Source organism: Piliocolobus tephrosceles, chromosome 14 (assembly GCF_002776525.5).
Source record: "Piliocolobus tephrosceles isolate RC106 chromosome 14, ASM277652v3, whole genome shotgun sequence".
Classification (NCBI taxonomy): Eukaryota; Metazoa; Chordata; class Mammalia; order Primates; family Cercopithecidae; genus Piliocolobus; species Piliocolobus tephrosceles.
Genome location: NC_045447.1, coordinates 84,122,251 through 84,142,190, shown reverse-complemented (window position 1 = coordinate 84,142,190; position 19,940 = coordinate 84,122,251). Strand labels below are relative to the sequence as shown.

Below are 19,940 nucleotides of genomic sequence, written 5' to 3'. Positions count from 1 at the left end.
CTCAATGTGCCAGGCTTCATTCTGAGCACTTTACATAAATTAACTTATTCAATCCTCAAAGCAGCCCCATGACATAGGCACTGTTACTAACCTCATTTTACAGATGAGGAATGGAAAGAGACAGAGAAAGTACCCAGAAAGAAAGAAGTGAGAGCATGATCATAGAGTTTAACAAGTGTTGGCATCCTTTAGTTTCAAACAAATCAGAAGTCACCACATCATTTGAAGAAAGGCAACATGTCTTGGATGCCCAGCACTGTATATACCAATCATCTTCATAGCCAAGATCTCATTCCTCCTCCCAAGATTCCTAGGAGGGAAGCATTTTATTCCCATTTTACAGATGACAAAGCAGAGGCGAGGCTCAGTAAGCTGACTGGGTCAGCAGGTGGCGCTCCACCAGGGGTGTCTAACTTGTCTGTCGTTCACAATCTGTACAGATGCCAGGTGGGAGCCCAGAGGGAGGCTCAAGGAAGGGAGCCTGAGCCTCACTGTATGTTCAGAAAATGGTATATTTTCTTTCACTTGCCCTAGAGACATCATTGAGATCAAAACAGAGAAGTGAAACTTCAGGGGATTAGCAAAGGCTGTTTTGTTGTTGTTGTTGTTCAGAATCTTCTTTGACTGTCCTTTCTCTTCCCTGCCACATTCATTTAGCCTTCAAGAGCTGTCAGTGCTGAAAAATCTGTCAATTCGACTGCCTTTTTCCGATTCCACTGCTAATTCAGTATTGCCCTCATTAAGCTCCCTCTGTAAGGTCACAGCTGCTTCCTAGGGGTTTTCCCACCTGCTGTGTATTTTCCTTGTACCCAACTCATCTTCCACGTGACAGCTGGAGTCATCTGAAAGTGCAGCTGCACACTTCTCCCCTGCTGGCTGACCCATATGATTCAGCAGGTCCAAGCTCCACATCCTGCATCCACAGTTTTCCATCACAAACTCCCTTAGCAGTCTTGGTCTTCACTTCAAACACCTTACTCAGCCTCTTGCCTTTGCCTGAACCTGCTCTGTTCTTTCTCCCGACAGAAGTCTGGCCACAGAGAACCCTTGCCTTCCTACTCTGCACCTCCACTTAACTAAATTCTTCTCCTTCTTGAAACTCCAGCTCCAATGCATTGTCCCTATTCAGTCCTCTCCAATTTCTTCTTCTCCTCCCTGCGCCTCCACTGCACAGCTTGTCCTTCCTCAGCAGTAGTTATCATATACAGAACTAGCTTCAGTGTAGACAAATAGAAACTGAACCACCATAGGACAGGGTTTACCCTTTCTTTATGCCCTCTTGGAAGCTGGCACATAAGAGACAGCCAACCAACTCTTCTCAAGTGAATTCTAAGTGACAACTGTGATTATTAAGAGGAGGGCAGTGGTGTGCCAAGAGAGAAATGAGGGAAAGGAGATAATACAATGTCTGCTTTTCTGGCACATGCTACAAAAAGCTGAGTTTCCAGCAATTTGTAAATTCTTTTAATCAGAACATGTCAAGGTTAAGGTGGCAGCTCTCAAGTTACAGTTGCTGCATCTATGTTTCTTTCATTAATCCAGACAGTACAGGCAAATTCTAATGAGCCTTCCCACACTAAAGACAAACAACATACAGTATTCAAATGAACCTAGCAAAGAATTTAAACCAGTATGCATTATGCAGTGCATTCTATAAAATACTTGGTCTTTAGGATTGATTCAGTTCCCTCTGGCAACAGTAGCTTTTAGAAAAAGATTCACAGTTTGATTTAATGAAAATGAAGCCCACTTACCAATACAGTAGCCGGTTGTCATCTTGATTTCAAACAGTGCAATGCTGGCTGTGTTTCCCTGTCCTAGTACACCTTCTATTAAAATCTGCACAACATATGGGGAAGAAGGGGAGTTAGACTTCAGAACATCATGTTTCCTTGGTTCAGTATTTCAGCTATTAGTCTGGAGCTATTCAGCCATTCAAGGCACAACAGGATTGTTAGTCTCAGCTAATTGCTATTGGATACCAATTTCACTATGGACTTTACTAAAAGAACGTGTGTGTACGTATATGTGTGCATGCACATGTGCACATAAACTCATACATCAAAACTTCGAGGTGAGTAAGGCATCTGACAGAAGCTCAGAGTCAGCTGTCTTCTCTTCTGTTGTTTTCCCAACCACCACCATCTTCAGTGCTTGTGGTAGCACTTGTGGTCCTGTTTCTGAAAGTAATCACTTTTTCTCCTGTGGGTTTAGCCCTATATTCTGCAACTATGCTGGCAGATTTAGGAGGTGATAACTGCTGGGAGGATGTTGTAAAAGAGGGAACTCAGAGGCCCCATGCTCCATCCTCAACCACTGGCTAACAGGGAAGGACTCCAAGCAGACAGATGGTATTGGAAAGTAAAGTATTTCAAGCTTTTCAAAGAAGAAGCAGGATGGGATAGGAAATTGAAAGGCGGATTAGGAATGGGGAATGTTTTCATGATGGCTCCATTGTGTCCTCAATGAAATATTTTCAATAAACATCACACTTCATGGCCAGGTGTGTCTGGATCCCATCCTCCTTCCTTATCCAATGCACACCCAGCTTCACCTTACATTCTCTACTTTCCTTTTCCAGGACTCCCAAAGGAACACCTTCCCTCTTTGAAAAGGAAATGGAACATATCCTTTAAGTATGTTTTCTCTTTTAAAGTATTTTTATTTTCCTTTTATTATAGTTAATGTTTTGTTCAAAATTTGTAGCAAAGAAATGATTAAGATGATAAACAAACACATAGCACACACAGTTTAGAAGGATGAAATAAAATTATAGAAATGAGAATACTCCCTAAAAGCCATAGAAAATCTATTTTCATTGAAGAGGTTAGTTTAAGCCCCATTTACATTTTTACAGAAGGCTTATTTAAATAGATGGGAAAGAAATCTGGGAAGAAGCTCTTTTAAGGAATAAACAAAATGTTAATTTCCATTGCTAATATTCTTTTATGGTATGTATCCTATGAAACATCACATCATAACCCAGGAGACAACTAACCTCCACATCAGAAATTTTCATAAGATTTTAGAATAGTATAAAGCAAAGATAAGAGGCTCTATATCTTTCTCCTAAACTCCACCTACCTTGAATTTCTTGGAACTGTTTTGCAAATCCAAGCTGGCTATGAGCCAGCTATCTGAAGGTTCCTTAGCTGACCAAAGCAAGCGATCAAAGCTTTCATCTTCAAATCTCATATAGAGGTTCAGCTGGCTGGGATCTGACAGAGACTCTGAAGATGTGGTTATCTGGTAGACCAAGCGGAGGCAGCTCCATTCCTCAGCCTGTAAGTCAGAACTTAGCAGCACAGCTTTCTCCCCCTGCTTGCCAAAGGAGGTATCCATGTAAATGTAATGACCTGGAAAGAGAAAGGAACACAGGAAAAGGATCAATTTTTGGTTTGCAACCTGGAAAAATATGCAACTACAGTCAAGTCTCTGGGCAGATAAACCTGCAGATATATTTTGTCAACCCACTGGAAGCTGCCTGAACACTGGATCACTGGCCTCTTTTGAAAAAATTGAAAGCACTGAGGCCATGTTACCAGATGACAACGACAGGCTGGAGATGAGTGGTGTTGCCTCTTCAGAGGGTGGCATGTGGTCTCCACTTTGCCATAATTGCCATCACTCCCTCTTCACTCCTGACACTGAGTGTCTCTGCTTTTTATTCTTTTACACCAGGCCCATTTAGCACATTGCATTCATCTCCCTGGTCCCCATAGGCATATGTGTCTGTAGGCTGAGGGACATCAGAATCAGAAGAGCAGCATGACTGAAGTCAGTGTAACTAGGTGGACTCAACCTTCTCCTTACATAGCTCTCCCCATTACCTAATGCTTCAATCTGCATTTAACTTGCATCATTATGTAGACTGAATTGATTTGGTTATCTAAGCCTGGATCTTGGGACCTAGGCAGAAAAAGTACATTGTAAGCTATTTTATTTTTTAAATTAGGAATAAGACTTCCTTCCCTTGACTCTTCCATGACCAAATTTCATAGTTCTGAGAACTAAATGAGGAAACACTTGCAAAACATGTAGCACAGGGCTGGGAAAGCACTGGACACTCTGAGACTAGCAATCGTCCTTCTTTCTCCACTATCCTCACTTCTCCTTTTGGATTCCCTCTTTCCTCCTTTCTCCTTCTCCTCCTCACTTCTGTCTTCTTCTTCCCGTTTCCCCATCCTTCTCCTCCTCCTTTCCTTTTCCTCTGTTCATTCTCCTTCCCTTCTCCCTCTACCCTCCTAATATTGACAAGTGTTTTCTGCTGACTGTACAGGATGCGGAAAACATTTCTATTAAAAAAGGTGGGGCATTGAAGCCAAGAACCTTAACTCAAGCCTTCCAAACACCTCTGGCCATCTGGTTTCCTATATCAATGATCCAATTGCCTATGGGTCTTTGAGGACCTCCTGGACCTTTCTGGCCTGCAGATTCTCCTGCTTTCTCAGAGGGTCCCACATTCATGGCTGTCATTTAACCTGCTGTCTTTAATCCTGTGGCTTCCACCTCCCTGTGTCTGCAGTTCAGTCTCCCTAACCCTAAACTCTTACTAGAAAGGATCTGAAAAGCCTCTTTGTTTTGATGTTCTTCAGCCTGTCCTCCCACGCTTGTTGTCTCAAATGCCCATCCCAGCCTGGATCCTTATCTCTGTGGCGAGTACTGACAGGCCAACTGGAGCTCAGATGACAGCCATCCTCACATGAGGGACACAGTTAGGGCACTGTCTTCAGGGATCCTTGCTTGCCGACTGAAGGGTTTCAAGATCAAGATCTAACTCTTGCTGGCAATCTTCTTAACGTAGCAACTGCCCACTGGGTGCAGATAGCAATTGCTTCCAGATGCCAACCCAGGCACCCTTGTGGAGAAATCTGGCCCTTGCAGCAATTGCTGCCACCACCATACCTCCCACATACAGGCAACGCTCACTGCAACCCAGGCCCAACTACTGTTCTAAGTGCTTCACGCACATTTCTGAGGTGAAAGGCTTGTTGGGTTTGACTCTTCTAAGCCAGGGCTCTTGAGGCCAACCCTTTTTGGATAAAAGTGCCGCTTCTTGTGGCGTGAGGAATGTATTAGTGCCATCCTCTTTCCCCACTCTTTGCTACTGTCCCAAAAGAAGGGACTTCAAGCAGGCTGGATTGGGGGAGATCACATGAGTACCTCAAACCTTTTCCAAGGAAACAGAGAGTTGGGACATGGAGTATAAGAGAGGAAAGAAACAAATAAAGACCCTGCTATGTCCTATCAACATTCACATCAAATACCAACTTTGCTGCCATGGGAGGCTCAATTTTCCCTGCGCACTTCCCCAGCCTTCCCTTTTCTCTCCCTCCCGTTTTCCTTTCCCCACTCTAGAAAGGGACAACTTGAAGCAATGCTCTTAAAGTTGAGCCCAGAGTCACCTGGAAATCTTGTTCAAATACAGATCCCCAGGCCCACCCCTCGAGTTTCCAATCTGGTAAGGCTGGGGTGATGCTGCATTTCTAACAGATTGCATTTCTTAGACGTTCCAGGAGATGCTGATGCTACTGGTCTTTGAGAACTGCTGACTTACAATGTATGACAGGTAAATAGGGTTCATTCTCCAGCCACCTCTCATCTACCAAAGAAAGTGCAGGCTCCTGTAGCACGTAAAGGAGGGAGGCAACAGTTCTGCTGGAAGGTACAGCTCAAATTTAAGTGAATGTGTGTCACAGCAGGTGCACAGAGTCCATCTGCTGGTGATTTTCTTGGCTTTTCAGTGAGTGCCATAAAAAATTCTTTTGATATTCTCTCTCACATGATCAGATTTTGCTATAAGTGTATGCTAATGTTCTCTTGTCAAGAATCTTTGAGAGCACACACTATATAAAATGTACTATTTAAAATACCTAGATTTTATTCCGTGTGATGAAAGTTGGTGCTATTCATTGAGTGATTTTGACATCTTAGCCATAAATGTGAGTTATTTTAAAATGTTGGAATTTTGCATTTAAATTAAAGATCTCATATTTGTTTTTAGGTCACACCATGTGAACGTGCCTATTAGCTGCATTACAGTCCAAGCAAAGATGTATCTACCCAGCTGATCGGATGCAATGCACTCAGCAGAATGATGCATTTTCCTAGACCTAATCATTAGCCCAAGCGCCACCCACCTCCACTATCACTGCCAACTTCAAGACTAATTTTCTAAATTAATCACTACATTTTCCAGGCCTGCTCTGGACACAGCCTTGGAACTCTTCTAAGTATAGTGCTCCATGTAGCCACTGCCAATCAATCTGAGTTGGCACTTCAATTGAAACTACTTGTTATCTCTGCTTGTGGCTTCAGTGTAGGGCTATATTTTGTGGTCATGTTATAGCTAAATTGAACTAGAAGGAACATGGCATATTTTGAAGAAATTTTAGAAAATATAGGATGAGGAAGATATTAATGTCAAGGATGTTGCCTTTCCCTGCCTTGTCACTAAGAAAATTGCTATTCTAGAATAAATGTTGAGTTCTTTTTACTTAAAAAGAATCATTTTACCACCGAGTGAATTAATGAAGTTTTCTTTGGGTGTAAAATGTTTTATTTATTCCATCTTATTCAGATTGATATTTGGAAGTTAACTTTGGACATAATTCACATTCCATAGAATTCACCCTTTTAATACAATTCAGAGGTTTTTAGCATATTCACAAAGTTGTGCACCATCACCACTATCTAATTCCAGAACATTTTCACCATAACCCCAAAAGGAAACCCTGTATCCATTAGCAGTCATCCCTCATTCTCCCCACCCCCAACCTCTGGAAACCACTGATCTACTTTCTGTTTGCCTGAACTTGCCTATTCTGGAAACTTTATATGAATAGAATTATATAATATGTGTCCCTTTGTGACTAGCTTCTTTCACCTAGCATAATATTTTCAAGGTTCATCCATATTGTAGCATATATTAGAATTTCATTCTTTTTGGAGGGATAATATTCTATTTTATGGATGTACCACATTTGATTTATTCATTCGTTAGTTGATGGACATTTAGATTGTCTCTACTTTTTGACTATTATGAATAATCCTGCCATGAGCATTTTTATGCAAGTGTTTTTGTATACAAAAATTTCATTTCTCCTAGGTGTATGCCTAGCAGTGGAATTGTTAGGCCACGTGGAAATTCTATGTTTAACTTTTTGAAGAACTGCCAAACTGCTTTCTCAAGTGGTTGCATCATTTACATTTCCACCAGCAGTGTATGAGAGTTCCAACTTCTCCACATCCTCGCCAACACTTGTTATTGCCCATCTTTTTTTTAATTATAGTGATCCTAGTAGATGTGATCTCTAGTTATGCTTTTGATTTGCATTTCTCGAGTGACTAATTATGTAGAGCATTTTTCATGTGCTTATTGGCCATTAATGTATATCTACTTTGGAAAAATGTTCAAATCCTTTGTCCATTTTAAAAATTGGGGTTTTTTTTTATTGTTGAGTTATAAGAGGTTTTATAAATTCTGGATAATAGATCCTATCAGATAGATAATTTGCAAATATTTTTTCCCATTCTGTGCTTTGTCTTTTCACTTTTTTTTTTTTTTTTTAAATGGAGACGGAGTCTTGCTCTGCTGCCCAGGTTGGAATGCAGGGGCGTGATCTCGACTCACTGCAACCTCCACCTCCTGGGCTCAAGCAATTCTCCTATCTCAGCCTCCCAAGTAGCTGGGACTGCAGGTGTATGCTGTCATGCCCGGCTAACTTTTTTGTATTTTAGTGCAGACGGGGTTTCACCATGTTGTCCAGGCTGGTCTCGAACTCCTGAACTCAAGCAATCCGCCCAACTCGGCCTCCCAAAGTGCTAGGATTACAGGAGTGAGCCACCGCTCCCGGCTGTCTTTTCACCTTTTTTATGGTATCCTTTGAAATACAAAATTTTAAAATTTTGATGAAGTTTAATTTTCTATTTTTAGTTTTTTTCCTGCCTTTGGCATCATAGCTAAGAAGCCATTCTCAAATTTAAGGTCATGAAGATTTGCATCTTGTTTTTTTCTCGGAGTTTTATTGTTTCAGCTTTTACATTTAGATCTTTGATCTAATTTTTGCCCATTGAATTTTCTTGCCACCATTGTTAAAATAAACAATGATAGATGTGGGGTTTATTTCTGGACTTCTCAATTCAATTCTATTGATCTGTGTTTATTCTTATGCCAGTACCATAGAGTCCTCCTTATTGTAGCTGTGTAGTAAGTTTTGAAATTGGGAAGTATGAGACCTCCGACCTCATACTCATTTTCAAGATCATTTTGACTATTCTAGGTCCCTTGTATTTCCATATATATTTAAAGATCAAAATGGGAATAATGTAGAACACCATAAAGTTCACTGTTTTAACAATATTCCTTCATTTTTCTTGAATACATGCTCCTGAATGTTGTAAGCTTTTGGTTAATGTCCAGAATTCTTAAAAAGTTGATTTTTGACCATTTCTTCTGCTGTTCTCATTGCTTTTATGGGGAGAGGATTCTCTGAGGTCCTTACTCCACCATTCTTGCTGACATGCTCCCTTTTCTTATCTTTTAAAACCAATAAGAATACAAAGCAATGCTTCAGAGATGTTAGAGTAAACAAAACAAATGAGAAAAAAGGAAAAGAAGGGCAGAAATCACAGGGGGATTGGGAGGTTGACTGTGATGCATCAGGTCAGGGATCTGGGAGAGATTTACCAAACACAGTGTTGGAGAAATGGCGTCAGGAGAGGGAAGGATCCACTTCAAATATGGCTGCTTAGGCAATTGGAACGGGTTTACTAGACATTTATTAGAGATGATAAAATCTTTGTAGGGGGTCAGAAAAGGGCCATAAACTTCCAAATAGATTTTTTAAAAAAGTAAGTCAGCAATCAAAAACAATCATTAAGCCATCCTGCCAAAAAGTACAGACTCAACATGCCCTAGGGTCTGAACATGTCTCCTTGTCACATGCAAGCATCAGAAAACAACAGAAAAAGCTTTTTTGTTTAAGTGAAGTCAAGCCATAAATAACTGAGTCTTGAAGTCATGTTCAATTGCTGGACACATCTGCATGGCCAGAATTCAATGTATCGATAACTTCCAATAGCCATGGCACAGCATGATAGTTCTAAGTCCCACACCATCACTGTGGCAGCATGGTCAGGGCACAAATCACAGGGGGCTTCTTGGCACCCATGGAATTCTGTTAGCTAATGAATGCCAAATGCTCTGTCCTTCAGGTGTGATAATCGTGCTGGAGTGACTGTGTGGTACAATGGACCCTATTCGGGATTTGTAAATTATAACCTAGGTTTAAAACCTTATGACACACACACAGACTGAATCACTGGCTTCTTTATTTTCAAAATGGGAATAATAAAAGAAGAGAGCCACTTTATATATACATTCAATATGTGGAAAATCAATGTACTTCGAAAAAAACCAACCAACTAAAAACAACCCAATGACGAGTACTATGACACACACACACACACACACACACGAAATATATTTTTCATATGAATAGCCACTAAATGGAATCTATTTCATCTAATGTTTAAATAAGTATATACTTCCATGCAGAAAGAAAAATTGGCCGTGTTGTTCATAAAAATGGCATAAGATGTATAAAACCATGTGCACCGTACTCTGTAATTTAAGGAACTCTTAAGAGCAATTTTGACAATGTATAATTTTCACCTTTTGTGCTGACTTTAGACTGTAAAACTGAAGTGAGATATGACTTCATATCTATAGGGCTATTGTGAGAACCTGATAAAATGATGTACAGTCATGTGTCACTAAATGATGAAGATAGGTTCTGAGAAATCATCATTAGGTGATTTTGTCATTATGCAGGTATTATAGAGTGTACTTCATGAACCTAGATGGAGAGTCTACTACACACGTAGGCTATATGGGACAGCCTATTACCCCAGGCTACACACCTGTAACAGTATGTTACTGTACTATATACTGTAGGCAATTGAAACACAATGGTAAGTACTTGTGTATCTAAACATACCTAAACATAGACAAGATATAGTAAAAAATACAGCATAAAAGATAAGAAAGGGTACATCTGTATAGGGCACTAACTTGCAAGTGGTGTGGGTGAGTCAGTGTGTCAGCAGGGAGGGAATGTGAAGGCCTAGGCTATAACTGTACACCGCTCTAGACTTATAAACACTGTATACTTAGGCTATACTGAATTTATATAAAATATTTTTTCTTTCTTCAATAATGAATTAACCTTCATTTACTATAACCTTTTTACTTTATAAATTAAAAAAATTTTTAACATTTGACTCTTGTGTAACAACTCTTAGCTTAAAACACAAACACATTGTCCAGTACTGTATAAAATATCTTTCCTTATATCCTTATTATATGAGATTTTTTCTGATTTAAATATTTTAACTTTTTTTACTTTCCAAACTTTTTGTTAAAAACAAAGACACAAACATTCACATTAGCCTAGGACTTATACAGGATCAGAATCATCACAGTGTCACTAGGCTATAGGGAATTTTCAGTTTCATTATGTTATGGGACCACCATCATATATGCCCATCGTTGACCAAAACATCATTATGCAGTGCATGACTATATAAAGATGCTTTGTAAATGGTCATGTTAATTGCTAATTTCTTTTCTCATCGTCAAAGGCAGGAGTTTTTAGTAATTGCAGAGACAGAGAGAAATGAATATTTTCTTCTTACTTTTTTCCAATATAGATCAGAGAAGATATTTGTTCAAGTAGTAGACCAGCAGCACATTTTCAGTGCTGATATGAGAACAGGCCTCATTCATTTCACTTTAATTGGCCCTTTGATGTTAAAATCTACAACTTTGTCCTTTTAGTGCTAGGCCCATCCTGGCTGCCCATGCTAAGCAGTCTCCCTCCTCACAGCTGAGCTCCTCTGGTTCTTACCCAAGGCTAATCATCATTTCAAGTGGAATCCAGCATATTTACTCCTGATGTGATTCTGACTGAAATCTTATGACCCAGGTATGACCGCAATGCCTACATCTCTCTTTTGTTTAGAGCTTAGTGTCTTGCATATCTAAGGCAAGGACACTGCTTCTTTTTGGCAGCTTCCTTCCCAGGGCTGAAGTCTAGTCCCTGAACTCAAGCAAGGATCTTCCCACTCAATTTTCTGAATGTCTTAACTGTCTGCCTCCCTGGATCAGGTCCTGCTGTGGACACAGTATGGTGGAGTGGTTGAGTGTGGCTATCACATCAGGTTGATCTCAGTTCAAATCCTGGCCATGCCACTCAGAAACAATGTCACTTTGGGCAAGTTAATTATATTATCTGAAACTCACTTTCTTCACTGGTAAAGTGAGGATGTTAAAATACTGATTTTGTAGCCTTTTAAAAAGATTAAACAAGATAATGTAAGTACGTAGCACAGGGCCAAGTTCTTAATAAATGTTAGTGCTCCTGTGTCCAGTTAGATGATCAGCATACTCTTCTGACGGTTACCCCACCTCATCATCTCATATTGGACCTCCTTGATACCAATTGCTGTTCTTCTACCTGTGCTTGCGCTCTCTCTCCCTCTCTCTCTTTCTCTCTTTCTTTCTTTTTGGCAGAGTCTTGCTCTGTCACCCAGATGGGAGTGCAGTGGCGTAACCTCAGCTCACTGCAACTTCCACCTCCCAGGTTCAAGCGATTCTCCTGCCTCAGCCTCCCAAGTAGCTGGGATTACAGGCGCCCATCACTACACCTGGCTAATTTTTTTTTATTTTTAGTAGAGACGAGGTTTCACCATGTTGGCCAGGCTGGTCTCGAACTACTGACCTCAGGTGATCCGCCCACCTCAGCCTCCCAAAGTGCTGGGATTACAGGCGTGAGCCACGACGCCCGGTCTGCCCTACCTTTCTGACACCAACTTCTGCCCCCTATGTAGAAGTTCTTCCAACTATCTGCAACTGGATCTATTCTCCCTAGTGCCTGCTCTACTGCTATGGGCATGTCTTTTTATGCTATGACAGTTGTCTCTAGGATCTACTAGATAATCAAAGCAGCCTGGACAAAAATACATGCAAAGCATCCGGGAAATGTTCATAAAGTTTCTGCAAAGAACAGATTTCTGTCATGGAGAGAGGATGCCTCTGTGGAACTGCATCCTCAATTATGTGTAAGCCATCAGCTTACAGTCTGAAGGAGTGTTATTTTCTTTGCATATCAAAGACTTTCAAAAAAATGAAAAAGTCAAATTTCTCAATATGTATAGAAAATACAATGGGTATGGGGTTCTCAAAGTTGATTGTGTTATTAGAAAATAAATAATATAGCACTCCTTAAATGTAAAACAATTTTTTAATCTTTGGGACTACTAATATCTGAGTTTTTTTCTCAGTCAGATTAACAATGATTTATAAATCTACTGATTACTTCTGGCAGAGAATGTTCTGATCTGAAACTATGTAAGAAAAAAATCACAAATATTTATGACTCACATAAAATATTCTCATCTTGTTTGAAGTTTCCAATTTTACTATTATTCCGTGTTGTTTAATAAATCACTAACTATATAAATCAATAATTTTAATAAAATGAAGATGAACATAACTTTTAAGACCATCTCAAGTCATCTGGTAGAAACAAAGATTCAAAAACAAGTAAAATTTGTTGTACTCTGGGTACTAGATTCTTCACACGTTCTTCTCCCTTAAACCTGTCAAATGATCCTATGATGTAGAAATTGCCACTTTACAAATAAGGAAATAGAGATTGACAAAAATTAATTCACCCGTCCAAGGAAACAGCTAGTAAACAAAGCTGAGGCACAAAGTCCATGCCTTTTCCTCTGCACCAGGCTGTCTCCAAATATTTCTTTTTCTATCTCCTTTATTAATTTATCTTTTCATAATATCATTTTCTTAACAGCAGGAAAACAACCTTTTCTTCCTTTTCCTTATACTGGGATCCTGAAGGCATGGATAAATCTATATGGACTTTCACTTGGGCTTCTCTACAAATATTATTTCTACTGATAACACAAGAATCTGATTAATTTTTCTACCACAGTGCCTCAAATCTAGGAGACTTTTAAACATGTCAAGATTTCTAAAATTAGGGAATATCTTACAATTAATCTATAGTAGTGCACCTCCCCACTCCCTTAAAGGATGTTAGCAAATCTATGGTGAACTTAGAATCAAGGAATGCAAAATAAGATTATTTGCACCTGCACTTTGGTTACTGATTGCTGTCAGAAACCCCACAGGCTTGGGCTCAGAGGACGCTATCAAATATTACTGGTAAATCCTGCCAAAGGGTGTGAAGTGGGGCAACAGGAAGATAAAGGGTTACAGAGCCACCTGCAGAAGGGTAGCACTGGAGGTCCAGAGATCTCTAGTTATCAGCTTGTACAAGGCATAGTCCACAGTTTCAGTCCAATGTCTTAAGAAGTATTTGCTAACTTGCAATGTGTACATCTTATGAACAATCCATTTCCATAAAGTATATGGGCCCCCAGTTGCCAGACAACAGGGTACTTCATATCATTTAATATAAACAAGTCCATCAAGCTTCCAAATCTTCCTGCTGGATGAGAAAGGGTTTCCCCATGGAGTTTTGCAAGGCATGTCTTTTCAGTGCATGTTTTTTATGGGGATGGCTTCTCGTCTCCCCTCTCCTTGCCATGTGAAGCCCCTAATGTGACATAGATTCAAGAAACTTTTCATTCTCATTCAATGAAAGTACATGAAACTCCTGGCTTGTGGTTAGTTTCCATGGATAAGAGGATGAATGAGACTCAGGAGGTACAAACTTCCATCTAAATCTCCCCAGAAGCCAGCATACTAAGGATGGTTGATTTGCAATGCAACTTTATAGGCAGGTCCCACTTCTGAAGTGTGGTGGGCAAAATGATCTATAATTGAAAAGGAAAAACTAGATACTGTCATCTTATTTTGGTCCCAAGCAGTAAGAAACCCCACCCAGAATGAAACCTTCTCTAGACCAGCAAAGAGGCTCTTGCACTGGGGAAATATAGCTTTGCTTAAGGAAAAAGGAAAGCCTGCATTTATAGAGCAGCACAAAATTACCACGTATAAACTTCCAAGCTATCCTAACACACAGGGTCATGGGTGGGGTAAGTCCTTTCTTCCTGATGTGGAAATTGAATTTTCGGTGTTCTCAGTATTCCTTGTCAATATCATTTGCCTCAGGAAATTCATTATGCATCTGTCATTATTATACATTGCTTATCTCCAAAACGAAAAATTTTATCCTTTTCAAATTCACTTATAGAAAAAGTTTGCTCCTCTCACAAATAAAGGCAAAGCTTGGCCGACAACTGCAGAACCTCCAGAGAACCTTAATATGGTGAAGCTGGATGAAACCTTGATGTCTAATAAAGGGATCTTGATGTCAAGGAAGATTTTTTTTTTTCCCCTCTAGTGCCACTTAGGATGGAAATGGAGGAAAACAGTGAGGCCCAGGGAGACGCCCTGAATAGAGTGTCACTACTGATTAGCAATATCTGTCTGGTCCTGGGAGAAGACCACATGGGGCAGATCATGTCCGACTTCTTTCTTCCTAGTTGACTCAGAAACTCCTCCCACATCTGGGGTGTTTGGCTTTTGGGGAGTGAGGAGAATTTCTACAGGAAGATTGTGACATTTTTCACCTTATTTATAAAATCGCATGGCAGCAGCATCAACATCATGATCTTGAAATGCTCTTTTCCTCTGGATTCCTTGTTCCCTGCCTTTAATAGTTTTGCCCCAACCTTCTACCTGCTACTCCTCTATCTTTTCCATGGTATTCTCTACCTTTGTTAGTCTCTTACTTGTTAGTATTTCATTGGGTCTATGTCTAGCTTCTCTACTTTGATGACTCTTCCTCACCATAGCAGTAACTGCTAATTGCCTACCTAATATCCATTCTCTCCCGCTTCTTCATTACATAACTCCAATTTGATTGGGGTTGGCAATGTGCCCCAGCCAAGAGAATGACATTGCTGTACCGCCTTTGTATTTGGGGTGGCCAGTGACTAAGTTCTAGATGGAGAAAGTTGTTGAATGGGGCTTTCAAGAAAGCTCCTCAAAGATGGGGCTGACTCAGCTAGTAAGTTTCTTTGGTCCTCTCCCTTCCTCCCTCTTTCTGTCTGAAGTGTGCATGCAATGGGCTTGAGTTGCAACGGATACCTTAAGAACAGGAGGTGACTAGGGTGAACAATTCATCTTAGTTAGCCTGGGCCTTTCTTAATTTTAACATTTAAAGTCCCAGTCTGGTGCGGTGGCTCACACCTGTAATCCCAGCACTTTGGGAGCCGAGGTGGGAGAATCATTTGGGCCCAAGAGTTCAAGACCAGCCCGAGCAACATGGCAAAACCCTGTCTCTACAGAAAATAGAAAAATTAGCCAGGCATGGCACCTGTGGTCCCAGCTACTCAGCAAGCCGAGGTGGGAGAATCACCTGAGCCGGGGGAGGTCGAGGCTGCAGAAAGCTGTGATTGCGCCAGTGCAGTCCAGCCCAGGCAACAGATCAAGACTATGTCTCAAAAACAAAAAACAAACAAACAAAAATAACTTAAATTAAATTTAAAGTCTTATGTCCTGGGAACAGGACATTTTTCTGGGGAAACTGACAGCATTGTTCATCCTAGCAGGCAACCCTGAAAATGGACATTATCACTGCAAGTGGGATATAAAAATGGCAGGAGCTGGGTTCCTGATCATATTGTTGAGTCTTCTAACCAGTCTGGACTTCCTATCTCTGCACTTTTCACTAGGAAAGAAAAAGAACAAATCCCAATTTAAACCATTATTTATTCGTTTTTTTCTGCTATAGGCATCCAAATTACTTAACTGACTGACTTCTCCTATACCTTCCAGCTTTGTTTATACAGAGGTAATTCCCAAGTCTCTCACTCTGGCCTGATCCCCTATCACTTCCAGACTCATGTATCTTTCCACTGGGCATCTCCACATGGACATGCCACAGGCACCTAAACTAAGTCTCTTTCACCCAAACCCTACTCTTCCAAATCTGAGTGAATGGAACCCCCAGCTATCTAGTGATCAATCAAGAAATCTTAGTGCCTTCATTGATTCCTCCATCTCCAGCCTCCAAAATTCTATCAATCTTGATAACTGAATTTTGAAAATTTCTCTCAATGTCAACCATTCCTTCAAGTTCCCTCCACTGATACAGTTTACAAAAACTATCTTTTGTCTGGATTATTCCAATGCCCTTCTGATAGGTATATCTGCTTCAGTCTTGCCCCACTCTAATCTGATCTCCACACTACAGCCAGAGTGTTATTTCTATTATGCCAACCTGATTACATTATTTCCCAGCCTAAAACACCTGAAGGGGGTCCCCATTGTCCTCAATTTATACCGCCTTGGTGTTCTGGCTCACATATTTAACCACACCCTTTTTTGCAGCCTACATGGCAGCTACAGAATTTCTTTTAGTTCCTTTAAGCTAAGGTGCCAGGCTCTTTATTGCTTCAGCCCTTCCCACATGCTGTTTCCTTTATCTAGGATACTCTCTTTCATATCCCTTCCCTCATACATTCCATGCCACTAATGCTCACTTCCTTCTTAGCTCACTCTATACTTCATTATGGTCTTAGCTTAACATATCTACCATGTAAAATTGTGCAGTGTGCAACCTGTACAACTGTACATGGTGGACCTGTTTAGATACTTTTTCCAGGCAGCCTTTGCTCTACCTCCAAACATGGTTAGATGTCTTTTTTTAGTCTTCTTTTAGTATCAGCATTATAACTTTAATTTTTATTTGTCTGACTACTTGTCCATATTCCTCTTTAGGATTTTAAGCATATAGGGGTACCCACCATATCTGCCTGTCTCCTAGTAGGTGCTTTCTATATTTTTAAATAAATGGGTAAACTTCTTCCTGATGGTAGGCTTGTTTTATCATATTTGTATACAAAGCTACATCAAAACTCTCTTCTATTATGGAGATCTCCTATTAGGTTTGAATTTCATGCCAATTACTCAATTTGCTGTTATCCAAGGAAATGTAATATTTAATGAGAGCTGTAACTTTGCTGGCAACTCACACCACACTTACTATTTTCACATATACCTCTACTGTTATATTTTCTGAAACACAAATTCTCACTATGTCAGGATACAGAAAGATTGTTGAAATGCACAATTCTCTGCCTTTCTGGAATGCAGTTTGTGGGAAGCATTGAGAAAATGTTTCAGTGCGTGACATTTCTAGATTAAAGAGAGCTACAGTTTTATCACCCTCAAATTTTGAGGAGTCCCAAAGTGCAGAGATCAGCAATACATGGAGAAGTGACGAGGTCAGCATTGCTTAGCCGTCTTGAATGCCATTTTGGTTCTCCCTGACAACAGGGAAATTATCCTCATATCATAGCTAACACTGCAAAAGTAGTCTTAAAAGATTACAAAGCATTAAGCCTGGCAAAAGCAAAACAAATACCAGGAGGCAATCTCCAGTGTAAACAATCTGCCAACATTTGAAACCACAACCACAGATGTTTGTTCCACCCTTTGTCATAGGGTCTGGGAAGGGTGTAGCTTCAAACCCTGGCAGCCCAAGTGGCAGTTTTAGAAGAGAAGTTTACCTTAGCAACCACCAACAGAAAACCAAGTGATGAACCCACAATGAAAGGTCACATAATATTTGGAAAGGGAGCTTCACTTTATATAGTATTTAACAAAGGATGAAAATATAAGAAAAGGTTGCATTACCCGATAGACAGTGTTTGTTCTACCAGAGATCAGCTCTCAGAACACATTTTCCACTACGTCATTTGTGAGGTAGGGAAGCTATTCCTTCTAAACATAGAAATGTCCCTGTATTTAGGCCGGGCACGGTGGCTCATGTCTGTAATCCCAGCACTTTGGGAAGTCGAGGTGGGTGGATCACTTGAGGTCAGGAGTTCGAAACCAGCCTGACCAACATGGTGAAAACCCATCTCTACTAAAAATACAAAAAAAAAAAAAAAAAATTAGCTGGGCGTGGTGGTAGGTGCCTGTAATCCCAGCTACTTAGGAGGCTGAGGCAGGAGAACCCGGGAGGTGGAGGTTTCAGTAATCCGAGATCATACCACTGCCATTCCAGCCTGAGCAACAGAGCAAGGCTTCATCTAAAATAAAAATAAAAAATAAAAAAAAAAAAAAAACCAAACCAAACCAAAACAAAAATAAATAAAAAACTGTCCTTGTATTTAAAATACATGTGGATGGTGATGACATCAGAAGATAACAAGTAGCTGAATTCACCCTGCAAGTTCCCCAGGTGTCCCTGGTATGAAAATAAAATATGTGTCCATTCACAAGAGATGCTAACTATCTTACCAGTTTTGCTAAGAACACTGCCATCAGCATGGCTGAATATTTTTTCTTATGTATTGTGCAAGGCAATTCTGTCAAACAAAAGAGTTATATATCTTTCAGCTTCATTTAAGCAAGAATAGGAGTTCCTATGAAAATTTCACTATAGTACAGATAAATAAATATATATATATATACACACACACATATATACATATGTGTGTGTGTATGTATTGGTACACATATATATTGGCTTTGATTTGGACTTTCACATTTCAAGTTCTGCATTTTATGTCTACTATAAAGGATAAAAGTAAGTAGGAACAAGAATATTCCATTGAAAAAGAAAACGTAGCAGTGGAGGTAAACACATTTCATTTCATTACATTATAGAGAAGATAGGGCTTACGATGGTGGGAGCGTAATATTAGAAATAAGGGTTCAAATGAAGGTAAACCTCATGATATCTGGAAAATGAGCAATCTGATCTAGATTCATGAATATAAAACATTTTTTTTCTCCAAACATAACTGAATACAGAAATTCATCTAGTAGCAGAGCAAAGAAAAATGGCTCTGATCACCAGGTAGGCCAAATAGTCTTATATAGCCATTTGTTGTCCAGGGCAATTTTGCTTATTAAGTCTGTTTCCTCCCAGTTAACCTTCCTTCCACGAGCCCCTGAAGCTTGATGTCTGAACTCAGGGATGGTTTGGAAACCCCTGCTTAGGCAGTCTTGGGTCTTCTCAAATACTGCAGTCTAATACCATGTCCTGCCTGCTCTAAACCTGACTCCTGCTCCTTCCATCTGTTTTTCCCAGTTTGCAGATCTGGCTTGTGTATTCACTCTCTACATGTCTATGTAAGTAACCACATTCACATTGGCTGAGAAGTCGTCACTTGCAAAATAGTCCTTATTGAATTCAAGAGCCAACATGCTCTATGCTCCTTCTAATCCAGCTGTTCTCAACCTTGGCTGCACATGGAATCACTGAGGGAGGCCTTGGTCTGAAATAAAGCCTACACACCTCCCCAGGTGATTCTAATAGTCAAGCCAGGTTTGAGAAGCACTCTTCTTATCTGCTTACTCTCCTCCTTCTGTTCTAACACAGCTGGACCTCAGCCAGACCATACATTCAGTGATGGCAGGTTTGTGTCTATTTTACTCAGCTCTTTACCTTTAATGCTGGTTAACTTAATAGGTGTTAAATACATGCCAAATGAATTAAGCAGTCTACACTGCCATTTACCTAAGGTAAAGATGTTTCAAAATAAAGGCAATAAATTTGAGTCCAAGAACAATAAACACTGAAAATGAAGTCCCCGTTAATATATTTTAGAAATCCTCCTTAAGTAAGAAAGATAAATGTATGACTATATGCCTAAGGCTTATGAGAAATAAATCACAGTAAAGTTGGGAGAAAACAAGGCAGTAGGTTTCAATAAGTTGGTTGCCATGGAGACTAGGGTTTTGATGACAATAACACTGATAGCAACTGTGTTCATTCCTGACCAATTTAGAGCACTTAACTATTCACAAAGCACTGGGGCATAATTAAGCCTCAGAGCAACCCCATGATACAGTTGGACAGTTACCATCCTTCATTTCCCAAATCAAGAAGGCCTGACTCAGAGAGTATCTGCTGCCTAACGAGCAGCCA

At 40.1% G+C, this 19,940-nt stretch overlaps 1 protein-coding gene across 1 annotated transcript in view; it reads right to left on the bottom strand.

The window, feature by feature from the left end:
- Positions 1–19,940, bottom strand: part of MAMDC2 (MAM domain containing 2) — a 179,320-nt gene that overhangs the window by 112,886 nt on the left and 46,494 nt on the right. Inside the window, exons 3-4 of the mRNA XM_023213254.2 lie at positions 3,085–3,356; positions 1,755–1,839 (exon numbers count right to left, since the gene is read on the bottom strand). Of these exons, the coding sequence (XP_023069022.1) occupies positions 1,755–1,839; positions 3,085–3,356 (357 nt within the window). The remainder of the gene's footprint in view (positions 1–1,754; positions 1,840–3,084; positions 3,357–19,940) is intronic.